The sequence below is a fragment of the Belonocnema kinseyi genome, chromosome 3 (genome assembly GCF_010883055.1).
Source record: "Belonocnema kinseyi isolate 2016_QV_RU_SX_M_011 chromosome 3, B_treatae_v1, whole genome shotgun sequence".
Lineage (NCBI taxonomy): Eukaryota > Metazoa > Arthropoda > Insecta > Hymenoptera > Cynipidae > Belonocnema > Belonocnema kinseyi.
In genome coordinates, this window is record NC_046659.1 from 70,454,868 (window position 1) to 70,474,108 (window position 19,241).

Here is a 19,241-nt window from a genome sequence, read left to right on the forward strand (position 1 = left end):
GATTATTTTTGAGGCCAGTTCCGATAAGAATAAATTGTTTGTTTAGATAATAAAAAATCCGCATTTGACAAAAACTTCCGGGGGGGGGGGGGTTGAATTTTACATATATCTAATACCTTCTCTGATGAGAATGTAAAAATTAATTAGTTTGTCATTATAATGTTTTGATGGACTAAGCATCCTATCAAAAAGTGAATAATAACAAATTTGTAGATCTTTTTGGGGTGCATAATTTTTGTCTTATTATCTCATTTCATATCTTTTTCACAGAAATTTAAAAAGTTGTTACGATAATCTTGTAGGGTGTTTAAAATGGAACGTTTTTCTTCCTCTTAATTTTTTCGTACTGTACGTTGTTTGCCCTAAAATGATAATTTTCGTTTATTTCTTTATTTTTTATTTTGAAAATGCTATAACTCTGACAATTTTCTTTTTATCGAAAAAAGTCATAAGGATAAATTGTTCGAATTTTCGAGTACTATAAGCGGCCGCACATATCATTTTTATATTTTGAAAAAAATTTCTTAAAAATTTCCAAATGCTTCAAGTTTTTATCCAAAATAGCTAGCTAAAAGGAGCTTGACCTATAGTTTCTGACACTCAGAGAGTGTGCCAAAGGCCAATCGAATAGATTAATTTTGTCAAAAGTTATCGTGCTCATAGCCTGACATATATATACATACAGACTGACAGACACATTCGTAAAAACCTTTTTTTGGGATTCTGAGGGTCTCGAAACGTAGACATCTGACAAAAACAAGGGGGGGGGGCGTCAAATTTTACACAAATCTAATACATTCTCTGATGAGAATGTAATAAGGAAATAATAAAGCGCGTGATCTTTGTCAATTTCTAATTTCGAGTACGTGCAGCACATATATTTCTAGTACTTGAAAAAAAAACACCACCTGCTTAGAGTTGGCCATAACCAGAATCGCAAAAAAAACACCTATTTATAGTAATGCCTGCCTCAAATCGGAAAAAAACAACCTTTTTATAGTTTTTCCTTTCACAAATCAGCAAAAAACCACCTGTTTATAGTTATGCATACCGCAAATCATAAAAAAACACACGTTTGTAGTTGGTCATAATCCAAATGGACAAGAAATTACCTGTTTATGGTTATCAATATGCCAAATCGGCAAAAAACAGCCTATTTATAATTAGATATACCCCAAATCGGCAAAAACAATGCGTTTATAGTTGGATATACCCCAAATCAGCAAAAAAAAACAATTGTTTATAGTTATTTATACCCAAAATCGGAAAAAAAACTGTTCATAACTGGTCATATATCAAATTAGCAACAACAACAAAAACACCTATTTATAGTTAGAAAAACCTCACATCGGAAAAAAAATACACTTCACAGAAAAAACTGAAGTTAAATTTTGCTTAATGTAAAATTTCCCGCTGTTAAAGTTTACATGCTATTTGGCGAAAGTTTATCCTACGATGGAATAAAAGATGTCGTCAGCTATGGCGTCCTTAGCAGCAATGGGAAAACGGCATAGTATGAGTGAATTCGAGTTCTAAATCAGGAAACCAGGTTTAAAAGAACGCAGAAAAAACAAAAGTTAAAATTTGTTGCACTTAAGGCTTAAAACAGTTCAAAATTAAATATATTTCGGAGAAAGTTTCAACTAGTTTAAGAGAATAATTTTGATCTCGTCTACTGCGTCACGCTGAAGTGGGCAATTTCGGTAAAACGTGTAGAATAAGCAACAGAAAGAAGAATTGTTCTTACTGATCTCTCCTCGGAAGCAAATTACACTATTGTAGACAAATTAGAACTTATTTATAATACCATTTAGCAAAAAGCGCAAAAACAACTGACAGATGGGAATCCCCATTTCTCTTCAATTTACTGAAGTTAAACGACGATAGATAGCGCTTGCATCGATATTCTCGCTGCATCTCGAATAAAAATGGAGCGTTTATAAGGCGAAAGATTATCCTGGCAAGGTTAAAAATCGGAAATTGTTTTCGATTAATGTAAAGTTTATCCGGCAAGGTTAATTTTTGTTGCGGTGAATCTTTCACCTGGAGTCAATGTAAACTTTATCTTTCGTTTTTTCTATGTTGTTTATAGTTGCTCATACCTCAAATCGGAAAAAATACCTATTTGCAGTTAGATATACCCTAAACAGGCAAACATAAACCACGTGCTTATAGTTTGGTATAATCAAAATTAGCAAAAAAAAGCACTTGTTTATAGTTATCCATACTCAAATCGGCAAAAACCCACCTTTTCATAGTTGTCCATGCCACAAATTAGTTAAAAATCATCTATTTATAGTTCGCTATAACCCAAAACGGCAAAAAAACATATATTTATAGTTGGTACCCAGGAAACAAAAATCCATTCACTTGCATTTGAATGGGTTTTGAGCTATTCTGAATTGCGTATCTGTCACTGGAATTCCAAATAGCCGCCCATATGTTAGAGTGAGTTTTGAATGAGAAATCAACTTTTTTAATCGACCACGAAATTTTTTTCTCAGACCCATTCAGTAGCGATTATGAATCAGCATTAACCGATAGAGGAACGATAATTCCGATAGAAAATAAATAATTTAAATAAAACAAATATAATTAAAATAGTTAAAACTATTCATTAAAAAATAGTTCAATGGCCACCTTTAAGAAAATCCTGGCATACATGTAGTCTATTTTTATTTACAGACGATTTATTTTCAGGTATTTTAATTGATTTTGCTGAAAATTTTTTGTTGTTGAGATATTTGCATCACACCACATCAGAATGTTAAAGATTTATTTATTTATTTCACATTTACCATATATGAATCTTAAATTTACAAAAACTAACACTCACTTTTTATCTTATCGAAATTGCCTTTACCAAAAATGCGGGTATTGAAATTCTAAACATTTGGATGTTTGTGATGCAAATGGATATACGCGAATTGCGGAGTTTGTTTCTAACACGTGGAGTCCCTGCAGCCATTAGCATGTACACTGAATAAGTTGAATGTCACTGACGCTTAATTCAGTGTAAATCTTATAATTCATGTACAGGATAATTTAATGAAACTACTTTAAAGGGGGAATTACAACTAAATAATCATTGAATTTATGAATAAATTGTTGCATTAATTGCACAACCACACAAAAAAAGTGTGCGGATCTGGTAACAAGACACACGTATTCCTATGAATTTTGGGGCGCTGAATTCAAATTCGGTATCAAAAATCACCCATCAGGTCATGGTTGAGCCATAACCTCAAAAAATGATTAAAAATCATGCCATGAGGCAAATGAATTTCAAAATAATGCCAGTGATGCAAATTTTCACTTCAAAAACATGTCGACAATTGTGAAGGATCAACCCTTGCCTGATATCAACTTATTTAACATAACTTTACCCAACAGAACCTGACCTCACCTAACCTGAATTAACAGAAATTTATTGAACTACACGTAAAGCTCGGTAAGCATATTTTCCCAGTAGCAAATGTGTGCTACATCGAATAGGTCAGCTCGAGCCTAACCTAGAAATAAATCTAACCTAGCCTAACCTAACTTCACGAAACACAATTAAACTGATTGTGTTGTACCGTTGTGTTTGCGGTACCGTTTGAATCAGCTTGGGCTTAACCTGCAAAGAGGTCAAACCTATCCTAACCTAAAAAAACCTGACCTAACCTAACCTAACTTAACTTCACGTAACACAATTAAACTCATTGTGTTGTCCCGTTGTGTTTGCGGTACCGTTTCATTCAGCTTCGGCTTAACCTGCATAGAGGTTTAACCTATCCTAACCTAATAAAATCTGACCTAACCTAACCTAGCCGAATGAAATTCAACCACACGTGTAGCTATGTAAGCTTACGGTTCTCAGTCTTAAATGTGTGCTATATTTAATAGGTTAACTCGATCTTAACCTACAAATGAATCAAACTTAACTGAACCTAACGAAATTTTGCTTAACGCAACAGAACTTAACTAAAGTGTTCCCCTTGTAACACAATAAAATTCATTTCATTGTACTACAGGTGGTTAAAAATTCAGGCGCACATTACTCATTTAAAGAAACTTAGAACTACAAGTAGAATTGACCCCATTTCAATTAACCTGACAATATTTGTATTAACTAAAATGTAGAACTGTAACTTAAACATGCAAATGAATAAGAGTTTTATTCAAAAATTTTTTCTCTCTGCTTTTCTTAGACTTAAGGGATATATTCATACTATCTTTCGTGTTTACATTTTATCCTGCTTTTTATCGTAATTAAATTGATTTATAGACCTACTTCAGTCTATTTTCTGCCTGCTATATCGTGCCTTTTTTCTTCGAAGGAACGATGCAAAGGGTTACGCTTACGTTTAAGACCTACATTCGTTTCCCTTTTCAACATCCAGAAAAAATCAGCCATCATGACCTCGTCCTATCTACTCTGATATCGTTGTTCCATCACTTTTATGTCTTGATGAAAACGTTCCCCTTGTTCTTCGCTGAAATCACCAACATTGTCTGGAAACTTATCCAGATGGGAATCTAGAAAGTGAAGTTTTAAATTCATCAAGCAGCCTAACCTTTTGTAGTTTCTTATCATTTTCGCAACAATATTCTCGTAGTCTGGACTTTTATTGTTACCGAGGAAATTTGCGTTTACTGCTTTAAAACTTTCCCAAGCGTCCATTTCAATTTTCGTCATGTGGCTCACGAATTTAGTATCTCTTGTCAATATTCGAATCTGTGGTCCATCAAAGACTCCTTGTTTCAATTTAGCGTCTGAAACATTAGGGAATTTAAGGGATATATATATATATACTTATAGCATTGCCCATCTCTGTCTAACGCCTTGACAAATTGCTTCATGAGCCCAAGCTTTATGTGGAGGGGTGGTAGTAAAAATTTTTCTGGATTAACGAAGCTTTGGTTGATGATATTATGAGAACCAGGTTTTAATGAATCTCTTAAAGGCCAATGTTTCTTGCTGTAATGATTGGCTCGATCTCTGCTATTCCACAGGCATATAAAGGATGGCTCTCTCGTGAAACCCGATTGTTGGCCTAATATCATTGTTATGATTTTGAGATCACCACATATTTGCCATTTGTGATTCGTGTAATTAACTTTTTCAAGAAGCATTTTAACATTGTTATATTCTTCTTTGATGACCTTTGAGTGAGCTATACGGATAGGAGCGTAAGTATTCGTGTTATGCAGTAAAACAGCCTTAATGCTGCGTTTTCACGAATCAATGCAAAGTCGCCATTCTTCGTCTCTGTACACATTTTTCTTCAAGTGGTTCATTAGTCCGTTAACGTCAGTGCAGTACACTAAAGACGTCTCTTCGTCTTTAACGAAAAACTTTCTGAATTCTTTGTCCCTGTCGCGATAGAATGAAACTTTTGTCTTTGGCTCTAGAAGATTTCTTCTTTTTAGAAATGAAGCGGCAAATTCAGCGCCGTCTTTCGGTAATCCAAGATCTCTAATAAAATCATTCAGTTCTAGTTGCGACACTAATATTGGAACCTTCAATTTCATTGTATGCACGCCATATTTGGCATCTTTTTCGTCATTTTCATCGGAATCATCAGAACTATTTTCTGTTTGATCACTGGTTTCACTACCGCCTCCATGAGGTTGACTTTCAACTTCCATTCTATCATCTTCTAAAGCGCTTAAATCAGCCTGGCGTGCATTTTTATTGATTTCAATTGCTCTTGTGACTGTGCACACATTAATGTACGAAATGTTATTTTTATTTTTGGCATTGAACCCTTTGACGGAATTCATGCAAAAGTAGCAGTCCTTCGCAATAACGGGTTTTTTTCCATGTGGTTAATTTAGAGTACTTGCGGTACTTTTCGTTGTTTGAATTTCTTAGACAATACAACATAAGTCTGCAGGAATTGCAAATGACGTGAGGAACCCATTTTGTTTCTTGGTGCAGCAATTTACGGTCAAAACACTTTTCGTAAAGACTTTTCACTTCCTCCTCGATTGATTTTCACAAACTGCTCACTTTATATTTACTGCAAATGTAACAGAATGAATCTGAGCTATTCTTGCAGGCATGCGATTGAGAAATGCTCGCGGTTTTTTTCCTTGTAGCATGAGACTACACCAACCAAGTGATCCATTGATGAAGAGCTACGGTTGCATGATGACGACGTCAGAGAGCCCGCTTTCCCACCCTGAGCAGACGCCGATACTGGGGGTTTTCCCTGCATCGTAATACACTTTTTACCTATGTCTGCCATGACGGCATGAACGCCGTTTACCCAGGGACTCAGCCAATGTGGATCCGTTTCCCACCGTCACCACGTGGAGATGCCCTGGTTACAGACACAGGCGAATAATGCTAGCAACAAGCGATTACGAAACTCCAGACATTTACTGCTATTAATGTCAAAATATGAAAGTACGCAAGAACAGGGTTGCCAACGTAATCGGTTAGGTTAGGTCAGGTTTTGTCAGGTTAGGATAGGTTAAACCTCTATGTAGGTTAAGCTGAAGCTGAATGAAACGGTACCGCAAAGACAACGGGACAACACAATCAGTTTAATTGTGTTTCCTGACGTTAGGTTAGGTTAGGCTAGGTTAGATTTATTTCTAGGTTAGGCTCGAGTTGACCTATTCGATGTAGAAATGAAAAAGGGAAAGAAAATAACCATAAAGAAAGACAATCAAACAAAAGATCTAAGTATTAAATTTTCTGTATTACTATGCAGTTTCGAGGTTTTTTATGATAAATACTATTTTTTTAATTATATAAATTTGTTAAATAAATAAGAGGTACAAAATAATAAAAAGTTTTAATGGGACAATCAAATATGTCAGTAATTCTAAGGGGCTCTTCAAAAAACTTAACGCCTTTTCGGCGTGGGGGGATCAGAAAAAAGACTAAAATAGGTTACAATGGGAGAAGGGTGACGTAGATATATCGTTGATAATACACAGAGTTTAACTCACCGAAATCTTTAAAATCCATGGGAATCGTTCGAAATCTCGCTAAATCCCTTACAATAAATTTAAATTCATCAGTCTTTTTGAAGTCATTAAAATTCTTTGAAATCCATCAAAATCATGAAAGCCTCTTTCTAAAACTTCAAATCCATTAAAATCCCTTTAAATTCTTTGAAATATTCGCAAATCTTTTTAAATCTTTTGAAATTTATTTAAATCCCGATAAATTGTTGACATCTCATTAATATCCCCTGATATCATTCGAAATTCGCAAAAATACTTTGTAATTGAATTCAATATTTCAACATCCTTTGAAAACCTTTGAAACCCAGGAAAACTATTTTCAGATCTTTTAAAATCCCTTAGGTCTCATAAAAACCTGTTTAAATACTTTAAATCGCTTAAAATTTAAAAAAAATCCCACGAAAAGTGATTATAATCCTTAAAAAGCTCTTAAAATGTCTAAAAATTGATTAAAATTTCTGAAATTCCATCGAAAACTTCGAAATCTTGTGTGACCTCTTAAAATCTTTGAAATCCCTTTAAAATTCAGTGAAATATTTCAGGAATTCGTGGGAATCATTGCGAATCTCTTGAAATCGCGTATAATATATTAAAAATCCTTGAACTCCCTCAAAATCATTTTATATTTATATTTCTAGAAATCCTATAAAATCCCTACTAATTTTTCGAATTCTTTGCAAATTTTTAAAATGTCTTTAAATCCCTTAATTGAATCTTCGAAATCTCATGAAAATCCCCCGATATCTTTCAAAATTTTGTGAAAATACCTTGGAATCGCATGAAATCTTTTTAAATACTTGGAAAATCAGGGACTATTTTTAAATGTTTCAAGATAACTTAAAACGCCTTAAATTCTGTAAATACTTAAATTGGCTTTAAATCAAATTACCTGTTCTCTCTATTCTCCAAAAACTTCACCTTTTCTCTTGAAATATGCGATATTTGAAAACACATTTGTTTCCCTCACATCTACAAAATTATTCTATTCAAAACTAGAATATTTTACTGCCAGTACTGAAAGTTTTTTTGTACTTGCATAATTATCCATTATAATTAATTTAACTTTTTTTATTTGAATAATTTCAAACAAATATTTATGATTTCAATAAAACTTCAAAGGTACAACATTTTTTCGTTGAATCTCAGCAAAGAATATATTTTTAAAATGAAACATAATAAAATACGATGGTCTGCAGTTTTATGAGGTTGAGAGTTTAAGCATTTTTCATAATTACTAAGAAGCCGATTGTCACAATTTAAAACATTCACGCGCAGTTTTTAGTAGATGTTAAATATGTTTTGGTTGAATATACATAATATTCTCTATCCTTCACTTTTTTAAATAAAGAAACCTAAGCTTCTTTTTCTTGAGACCAAAATGAAACATAAAAGGTTTTATTTTATTTATTTTAAAATTGAAAAATTAAAAAAAAAATCACTTTAAATTATTTTGTCCCTCAGGGCTTAATTTTAAAATGTTCATATTTGAGTCTTTTAGTTTTACTTTGTGCATTTAAAAATTAAACAACTTCTAAATTATCACTCGCACATTTAACTTGTTTAAATATAAACAAGTTTTAATTCAAGACTGAAAAAATATTCACGGAAACAGTTAGAATCTACAGATAGGTCAAAGATATTGAAATTCATGAAAATATTAAAATTACGAAAGTGAGACTTTTTTAAAAACATATTTTACTAACTAGAATGAATAATTTCTTCGATAATTTAAGTCATTTTATATATTTGTAAAACTCCTATGATTTGAAAATCTGACATTATAAAATACTAAATAGTAAATAGTTTATTTATTAACTTACTTTAATTTATATTTATTAAAATTAAACTGGGTTCTACATATTTTAAAGAATTTTTTCAATTTCAGAAGATTTATAGGAGTTTTAAGGGATTTTAACGAATTTCTATCGTACTTTAAGGAATAAAACAAATTTTATTTCAAGCGATTTTTATGAATTTCAACAGTTTCAAAGGATGTTCAGGAATTGAAAAAAATTGAAAAGATTTTTAACAGTTTAAGTTATTTAAAAAGAATACAAAGTGAATTTCAAGAGATTTTCGTTTCAAAAATTTAGAGAACTCTTAATATTTAGAAATTTGTCATTATGCATTTTTATATATCGTTTTTAATATTGTAAAATAAAAATCTAGAGTCGTGAACACTCGAAAAGTGTAGCCAAAAGCATTTTTTGTGGACAAAGTCACTTTGACCAAACAAAAATTTGTTTCTCAACGACAAAATAAAGAACATTTGTTTCCTAACTTTTCAGATGCCCTTTTTTCAAGGTCTTTAAATAGGCTAAAGAAGAGCAATAATAAGCAATAGTTTTGTTTGTTTCTCTAGAAATAATCTCCGGTAGTTTAAGGTGGGAAAAAATTGCATAAAATATTTAAACAAATTAATAAACAAAACCCATTTTCTCGTGATTTGCAATGATTAATTGTTTGAAATTCATTGTTTTTATTAAAAATATGAGAGAAATTAATAACTGCCTCATTGTGATTAGTTAACAACAACTGATGTTTGATACTTATTTAAACAATTGTTATAAACAAATATACAGATTTTTGTATTTCACAATGATAAGCCCTCATTTTTTCTGGGAAACAAACCAAAAATGAATTGCCAGTGATTTCTAGCTGCAATTTGGTTAAAACTGATAAAAAATGTGAATCATTAAAACAATTCTTATGAATAAATGCACATTTTTACTTATTTTAAAGAATAGACTCCATTTTCTTAGCGAAAACAACTGAAAATATATTGCCAATGAATCTTTGCTATGATATGTTGGCAATGTATCAAAGCAGTTCATTATTTAAACAATTTTCGTAGTCAAATGTACAATTTGGCCACTTTTTTATGAATGTGTTTTTTATCATATAATTGACAAGAAATATTGATTATTTAAATAATATTTATAAACAAATTCACAATTTGACAATTTTTCCATGATAACTAGTAAATTTTATTTGCGAAATGAACTAAGTTTCACTTTTCAGGAACATAAATATTATTCACATTTTCGGTTATCATTAATATACGATACCGAAAAAATAGATAATTTGATAACCCAATAAAACTAATAACTAAGAACCCATCACACCTTTAATAGCAACGTATATAATTACCTCAGTTTTTTAGTTTATTCAGCAAAAAATTGAATATTTATCACGGAAAAATGGTCAAGCTTTGAATTTTTTTATAAAAATTTTTTGAATAAACAAGACTTTTTCCCCACTAGAAAAACATGACAAAAAGAAATAATTCACAAGACAATTCTTGTTGATACGGCAAAAAAAAATGTATCATCGAAAAATAGTCAAACTGGGAGTTTATTTATAAGCATTGTTTATATAATAAATTGTTTTTGTTTATTAAAAAATATGATAAAAAGGAGTCATTGGAAATACATTATTCCTAGTTTATTCGACGATGAAAATAAGCCTATTCTTGCAAAAGTTTCCAGAATTTACACTTCTTTATAGAAATTGTTTAAATAATTAACTATTCTTATATATTGGCAAAATCACACTCGCAATATATTTTTAGTTTATTTCACCATGAAAATTTAGCCTATTCTTAGAAAAATTGTCAAAATTTGCATTAATTGAAAAAAAATTGTTCAGATCATTATCATTATTTATCAATTTAAACAAAATTATAGCTAGCAGTTACTGGCAATATAGTTTGAGTTGCTTCTGTAGAAAGTTGCGCCTACTCCTGGAATGATGTTCAAAACGTCAATTTGCTTCTAAATATTGTTGAACTAATTGACAGTTGTTAATTTGAAAAAAATGAAAGCACAGAGATTGGAAAGCCATTTTTGGTTGATTCTGCAAAAAAATAGCCTATTCATTCTGACATACGAAAACTGTGTATTTGTTTATATAATTTGCGTAAATAATTGTCAATCAGCAGCCATTCTTATTTAATTGCAATACGGTACTAATTCTTCTCATATTTTATATGAAAACTATAAATTTCAAACAACTAATCATTGCAAATCACGATAAAATTGCTTTTGATTATTGAATTCTTTAAAACATTACAACCATTTTTTTGCTTACTCTTGAAAATTATTGCGAGATAGTTATTAAATTGACTTTAGCTCTTCTTAAGTTCATGTGAAGATCTTGAAAAAAGGTTCATCTGAAAAATTATTTAAAAAAATATTGTTAACTTTGTTGTTAAATACAAATTTTTGTTTCGACAAAGTGAAAAACCATTGAAAATTGTCGTGAAGACAAACTTTTGTTTGACAAAGGTTATTTGTTTAGTGCTAGTATATTTTAGATGATCAAACCTTAACTGTTTTTTATTAAATTATATTTATTATTTATTATAATTATGAATGAAAGTTTTAATTATAGTAAAGAGGTAATAACAAGTCTCAGATGTAAATATTTATTTATACTTAGTAGTATCACGATCTAATTATTAATCAAGTAATTTTTAGAAGAGAAAACATTCTTGATTATGAGATCGATTCAAAACCTACACAAATTGTTTATTCAACAAATGTTTTGTGTTTTTTCGGGTAATTTTATTTCGCCTTGACAAATAAATTCTTTAATGGCAAAAGTCATTAAAAAATTATCATTTAATACTATTTAAAGACTATATTCTTTTTCTAAATGTAAAAATATGTGTTTATTTATTCCCTAATTTTTCAACTTTTTTCATGACAAAATTATCCTATTTCCCCTTGTTAAGATCTGTTTGTCCTTTTTAGCAATTGTTGCACACTCTCGTTTTCTACCTCAGAGTTAATGACGGTATTCGACTTTTTTAATTTGTTTTATTCGTCCCAACCTGTTTGTATTCACATGGACACTTCCATTCTTCATACATATATGTTAAGATAAAAAAAATGGAACTCACCATTAATCTCGATGCGCTCTTCAATGGCCTTTCTGACTTTTTCGACCTCGAGGCGACTCTCGATGTGGTAGAAGATCGATGCGCCCAGAAGAAGGTAGGTCAAGAACAGCATCAACAGGACCATCCATTGCTTCTTGGACATGTTCCTCCGGAAGGTGGTCGTGATCTCCTTCACGATGAAGAATTCCTATTCCTCGCAGCGGCTCTTCCTCGAGGCCGATCAAACCTTCGTCACGAAATCATCGTCGAGGGCGATTAGAACTCTCACATCAGTTTCAACCACCAATGCTTCACCAACACGCTGGACACTCGGACTGCCTGAGCGCTTTGCGAGAAGACTTTTATCTCTGACGATGGCCTTTTAATGAGAACTCGCTATCTTTTTCGATATGAATTCTCCTGTATCGTTATCAGTGACCCAGGGCCTTTATAACTTACGAATAATACTCGAATTACCTTATTAGTCTGGCCCTTCTTCTCGATGACCTTCTTCTTATTCCCCTCCTCCGCAAGAGCTTCCAAGTCGTCACTGGAAATTAGACATTTTAAGATTCTTTAACCTTTCAATTTATTCTTATTTATAATTTTATGGTCTCACTAAGGGGCCATTCGAAAAATGAAGTACCAGTTTCAGGGGGGTGGGGGTCTAGCCAAAAATTTCGATTAATCAGCTTTTAAGAGTTTGGGAAATTCAAGCAGTTTTCAGTTGATGTTAAGTATTTTCAGTCAGTGGAGGTAACGTTACAAACTTAGATAACATCCCTAATAAAAGTATCGGATAGGGATTTCTTCGGAACCAATCCGAAGTTATCTGAATAATTCCAGAATCTGTATCCGAAGCAATCCGAGTTAATTTGAACCAATCCGGAAATAATTCTACATTTCGTTCGACCAAAATCTGTTAAAAATTAATCCGACTCAATCCGGTTAAATTCGAACTTCCAGTGAATCAAATTCAATCCGAACTCAGGTTCATTCGGATTCATTTTGGATTTATTTGAATTGAATATTTGGTCCGGATTGAACAGGATTGAGTCGGATTAATTTTTAACCGATTTGGATCGAACAAAATGTAGAACATTTTTCGGATCAGTTTGAATGAACTCTGGTTCGGATAAAGATTCCGGAAAGATTCGAGTTGGTTCGGATTTCCTTTCAAATTTCTACTAATTAATTAAGAATAACTTAATAAGTTTAGAAATTACATTAATATTTCAGATTTTTAACTCTTTTTCCTATTCCCCTCTTTTCCCTTTTTCAAAAATTGGTTTCTTCCCCCCTGTTTTCAAAAAACTTCTTTTTCTCATTTTTTGACTTTAACGGGAACTGAATTAGTAGAACCCACTGAGACATTTTTTTGAAATGTTGGTTCAGAAGTCAAGGATTCTATTTTTGATTTGCAATTCATCTCGTTGGTTAAAATCCCAATACTGCTTTAAAAAGTCATCTTTTTTAAAATAAAAAATTCAAGTACTTGGTTGAAAGTTGAACAAATTTGTCAAAAATTTATTTTTGTGGTTGAATATTCATAATTTTATTTAAAAATGAAGACTCTTGATTGAAAATTTAACTAAATATTTCCTTAAAGATACGTTTTTTTGCGGCTTAATTTTTTTTTGAAAATGTAGCTATTCCACCTTTGGTTCGAAATTGATCCTTTCAATTGTCAATTGATCTTTTCTAGTTCAAAATTCAACTATTTCCCTGAAAATTATTTTTTTCGATTGAAAATGCAACTGCTTGGTTGAAAATTAATGTGCTTGGTTGAGGATTCAACTTGTTTTTGAAAATGCGTTTTGTTTAGAGATTCGTCATTTTAGTTGCAAATTCATATTTTGAAGTTGAAAAATGAGCTGTCATGTGAAAAATTCGTCTGTTTTATTGAATATTCAACAATTGGGAATAAATTGAACCATTCCGTTAAAAGTTCCTCTTTTTTATTACAAAGTCGACTACTTTTATAAAAATTAGACTATTTTTATGGTAATTTTACTATTTATTAGATAATTATCTCTTTTTTTAAATGCTATTTTCGGCTTGGAAATTCAATTGTTTAATAGATAAATCGCCTTTTTCTTGAAAATTGAAAAGTTGAAGATTGATGCATTTCGTTGAAAATTTTTATTTTTTGGTAGAAAGTTAATCTTCTTGGTGGAAAATTAATATTTTTTGGTAAAAATGTAACTGTTTGGTAAAAAATTTATCTTTTTTGTTGAAAGTTCAACTATTTAGTTGAAAGTTAAATTGCTTTGTTGAAAATGTTTTTTTTTATTCACATTATTGGTTGATAATTCACCTTTGTGGTTAAAAATGTTAATCTTTTGCGTTAAAAAGTCCTCTTCTTACGTTGAAAACTAATTTTTTATCTGAAAATATAGCTATTCTATTTTTGGTTGGAAATTTATCCTTCATAAGTTAAAAAATTAACAGTTTAGTAAAAAATGCACGCATTTTATTGAAGATTCGCGTGTTTGGTTAGAACATTAATCTTGTTTGTTCAATATTCATTTATTTGGTTAAGGATTCAACTACAGTAAAATTCTGAGATAGGGCCCCCTGGTAAAGTTTATATAGCTTAGATAGCTTATATAGCTTAATTTAACTGGTTAAAAATTCGTCTTTTGGTAGAAACTTCATCTCTTATGATAGCAAAGTCATCTTTCTTGAATGGAGATGAACTTAAAAATATGTATGTGTTTCCTCAGTTTATTAAGAGAGCATCAAAATGCATTAAAAAACAGGAAAACATTTTTTTTAAGCTATAGCTCCAAATTAACAAAACTGCATTCTTCGTCATTTTTAAAAATATTATTTTCTGACAGCAAATTATTTTCTGATTTCCTTCCGTCTAAGGTTATTTAATTCCTTGAACATTACCTAAAAAATTTTCTTTTAAAGTATGTCACATACACAAGAAATTTAAAAAATTGAAAATTTCCAATCTTACTACCACAAGGAAACTTTTCAATGGTATTAGCGATTAATCTAATCATTAAGAATTTTTTTCGACCCGCCCTACAGTCCAAACATCTCTAAAAATGGGGGAATAGGGAAATTTTGCAGGAAAATAAAGAAACACACTTTTTAAATATAATTCCTATGGGTACAATATTGAATTAAAGATGAAACTAATTTACAACAAAATAGATCACTTTTCAATCAAAGAGATTGCTTTTTAAACTAAAATAATTAACCGTCAAACAAAAAAACAAAAAATGAATTTTAAATAAACTGGTTCAATGAAAAAAAGTGCAACTAAAAGTGGAATAGTTAAATTTTCAGTTAAAAATAATAATTAAAGAGTGGCAGTACAGAACTAGATAACCAACATTTTCCGATAATGGGTTGTGCTTTCCGAAAATGGTTATTCTTAAAGGATTTGTTTGGATTCTCATTTTTTAATACAGCAATACAAAATATTTAAATTTAAATTTCAGTAAAGCTTTTATAGTAGAATTTAAGCACAATAATAATTTTTTCTTCCCTTTAGCGTAAATATTTTTCTAAATCATTATCGTTTATTTTAAAAAACTTCTTTTTATAGTCTTTTCACCTAAAAACCTCAATGCAATTCCTGCACACTAAATCTTGATTTTCGCGGAATAGAACAATTCTTTGTTTCAAAAATGTATTATTCTTATTAAAAGTACCCATTTTATTTTTTATTTTCAACTTAAACTAAGGATTAAATTTTCTAACGCAAATCGCAGCCGATTCTACTTCAATTTGTGGTCAGTGTCACTTTGCGATAAGCAACTTCCACGTTTATTTCCTTGAAGCTAGATAACATTTTCTGGGCAAACTTTCTTGACCTTAAGTTAGTAAAACTCCATCTCAGGTGCAGACTTTTGTTTTTTCTTTAAAAACTGACTTAGATTTTACAGAATTTAAGTCCTATGCCAATTTTTATTCATATGCCAATCTTTGGTCCTATGTGAATTTTGGGTCCAATGTAAATTTTGGTCATTATGACAATTTTGGGCCCTATGTCAATTGTTGGTCCTATGTCAGTTTTTGGCCCCATCCCCATATTGGTTATTATGAAAATGTTGAGCCCTATGCCAGTTTTGGGCCCTATGTCAGTTTTTAAACGTTTTTCCATAGTGGGTATTATGCAAATTTTGAGCCATATATTAGTTTTGGGCCCTATGTTTATGTTGGGCCATATGTCAATGTTAGGCCCTATGTCCATTTTGGGCTCTTCGTCCATAAATGGTACTATGGCAACTTTGAGTCCTATGTCAGTTTTGGGATCTCTGTCCATATTGTGTATTATACAAATTTTGAGGCCTATATCAGTTTTGGGCCCTATGTCCATATATAGTATTACGGCAACTTAGGGTCCAACGTCATTTTTGGGCCCTGCGCCAGTTTTAGGACCAATGTCCATATTGGGTATTATTAAAATTTTAGGTCCTATGTGAGTTTTGGGCCCTATGCCCATTTTAACTAAATAGTTGAATTTAAAAAAAAGTTTAATTTTCAACCAAGATGAAGTTTGGAAATGAACTTCGTTTTAAGTCAAATGGTCAAATTTTCTAACAAAAAAATTCTACTTCAAACCAAACCTTTGCATTTCCAACCAAGTAGTTTAATTTTGAAACTAAAAAACTGGCTTGACAAAGAAGTCGAATATTCGACTGAAAAAGAGGACTTTTTACAGGGAAGTTCAACTTTGATCTAAAAGTTTTTTTTTTTCAAATAAAAAAAGGTGAATTTTCAACAAATACTTATTTTAAAAGAAGTAATTGAATTCTAAAACAAAAATGATTTTTCTTCGACCAGTAAATAATAAATTCTGAATTAAAAATATAATAGTAGACTTTAGAATCAAAAAGAATTAAGCTTTAACCAAATCTAGCGGGATTTTATTATTTATTTTTTTAATTCAAATATTCTTTGTTGATAATTCAACTGTTCAGGTAATTAATTTAACCGCTTTGTTAGAAATTCAACTGCATCGTAGAACGTATATTTTTTGTTTAAAATTCATATTTTGGTGTTTAAAAACCAACTGATATCCTTACGGATGAAAATTCAACTAATTTTTGAAAGTTTGCCTTTTTGTTTAAATTATGTATCTGTTTTCGTAGAAATTTCATCTTTCTTGGATAAAAATGCGACTATAAGGTTGAAAATTCAACAAATTTTTAAAACGTCATCCTTTTTGGATGGAAATTCAAGTTTTTTGTTAGAGATGACTATTTTTTTAAAATTAAACATTTGTTTTGAATACTCATTTTTGCTTCTAAATGCAAAAATTGAGTAGAAAATAGATTTTTTTATTCAAACACTTTTGATTCAAAATTCTACTTTTCATGTGGATAATTCTAATATTTTTTTTTTAAATTAGTTTTTTTAGCTAAAAAGTTTAATTATTTGATTGAAAACGAAACGGTTTTTGGTATAATTTTAATCTTTCTTGTTTAAAAATTCGACTGTTTGTTTGAAAATTCATTTTTGCAGCTCGAAAATTCAACCATTTTATTAAAAATGTAACTATTTGGTACCAAATTCAACTATTTATATAGACATTCGATTATTTTTCTTAAAATTCGCATCTTTTTCTTGGAAGTTTAACTATTTGATTGTAACTAAAACGGCTAAGTTTAAAATACATTGGTTTTTTATTCAACTATTTTTTGTTGAAAATTCTACTTTTCAGGTTGATAATTCAGCTATTTTTTGAGAAACTCGATTTATTTTTAACTGGCCACTTTAACTATTTGGTTGAAAACGAAACTGTTTTCGGTTTATTTTTAATCTTTTTTGTTTGAGAATTCGACCAATAATTTGAAATTTCACATTTGAATGTTGGAAATTCAACGTTGGATTAAAATTTACCCATTTGGTTTCAAATTCAACTATTATATTGAAAATTACTATTTTTTTAACTATACTATTTGATTATAAAAAAATATTTAGTTTAAAATGCAACTGTTTAGTTGAAAATAAATTTGTTAAATTAACGATTTGGTCTTTCTTCTTGTTTAAAATGATCTTTATTCTGGAAAATCAATTTTACAGATTGATAATTCAACCGTATTCTACAAAATTTATCGTTTTGGCTTGAAATTTCAACTATTTTGTTGAAAATGCATCTATTTTTGGTTGAAGTTTAATCTTTTTTGTTTGAAAACTCCACCATTTAGTTGAAAATTCGACTTGTTATCTATATTAATTTGATTGAAAAGAATTTATTCCCCTATTTTCATGAGAAGGGAAGGGAAAAGATTGGAAATCCCCTGTACAAAACCTACAATAATTATTTTTATCGCACTAAGAAATTACATTTTCCAGATATGGAATTCCCAAACATATAGCCATAATGAGCACTAGAAATTTCCAATGATTCTATTACCATTTATATGATTCAGCGCGGAACGAAAAATTGGCTAATGAGGTTTATTGCCTTCTTGAATGAAAGTTAAAACCGCAAGGTCAATGAATCGAAGAAGTATCTTCTTGTGACTGATAAACAAGTACGATAAAAACATTATTTTAATATAAGTATAAAACTTATGCATAATTATATATAGGTATATAACTCAGTGAACAAGTCACAGAAATAGACGAGCAAAAATGTAAATAAAAATGGAGGTCACATCTACTTAGACTGAGGAAAAAAGATACTATTGGTCACTAATTAGTATTATCCACTCTTCACAGCAATACAAATGATTATTTATCTCTACACTTGAAAAAAAAAACATTTTTACTACCAGTTTTCTATAATGGTTTTAGTTTCGTTCATTTTAAGATAAGAAGCAGGAAGAACTTTATGTACGATTGAGATAATTAGTTACTCACCGAATTAGACCGTTTAGCGAAATTTGACAATTTAAAGAGTTAGGAGGTTTCCTAGACAGTTAGAGTATGCTATTATAGGATTGAATTATGGATTCGATTAATCCGGGAGAATTTCCACCTTTGACAATATTAATCATTTTTACAATAAATTAAACATTTAATTTTTGTATTTTATTATTTTATTTTATTTACAAAAATTACCTAAATTTTCATTTCTTCAGTTCTACTTACATGTTTGAAAGTCTTCAATTTTGTGTCCTTTTCTTTAAAATTTGAACAATTTGAACTCGTACAATACTTTTTAAGTAGTACGAATCGAAACGCAACTAATTTTAAAACTCTTCAATTTTGAACAAACATGTTTCTGAACACTCCAAAGTTAAAATGTTGTTATTTACTTTTGTTGATTACACATTTTAGGGATTCAGGTTAAAAAAATAAATTAAAATAAATTAAACACTAATTATTTTTAAGTAATAATGAATTAATAATTGAAGGTAGTTGTGCCAAAAATCAGATATCTAGGCAAAAAAGTTTTTCTATGATTTTAAGAATCAAAATA

At 30.2% G+C, this 19,241-nt stretch overlaps 1 protein-coding gene across 1 annotated transcript in view; it reads right to left on the minus strand.

Annotated features, from left to right (window-relative positions):
• LOC117169872 (open rectifier potassium channel protein 1) overlaps nucleotides 1–12,076 on the minus strand; it is a 39,013-nt gene extending 26,937 nt beyond the window's left edge. Inside the window, exon 1 of the mRNA XM_033356379.1 lies at nucleotides 11,870–12,076. Within this exon, the coding sequence (XP_033212270.1) occupies nucleotides 11,870–12,011 (142 nt within the window). The 5' untranslated portion in view covers nucleotides 12,012–12,076. The remainder of the gene's footprint in view (nucleotides 1–11,869) is intronic.
• Nucleotides 12,077–19,241: the final 7,165 nt, after the last annotated feature.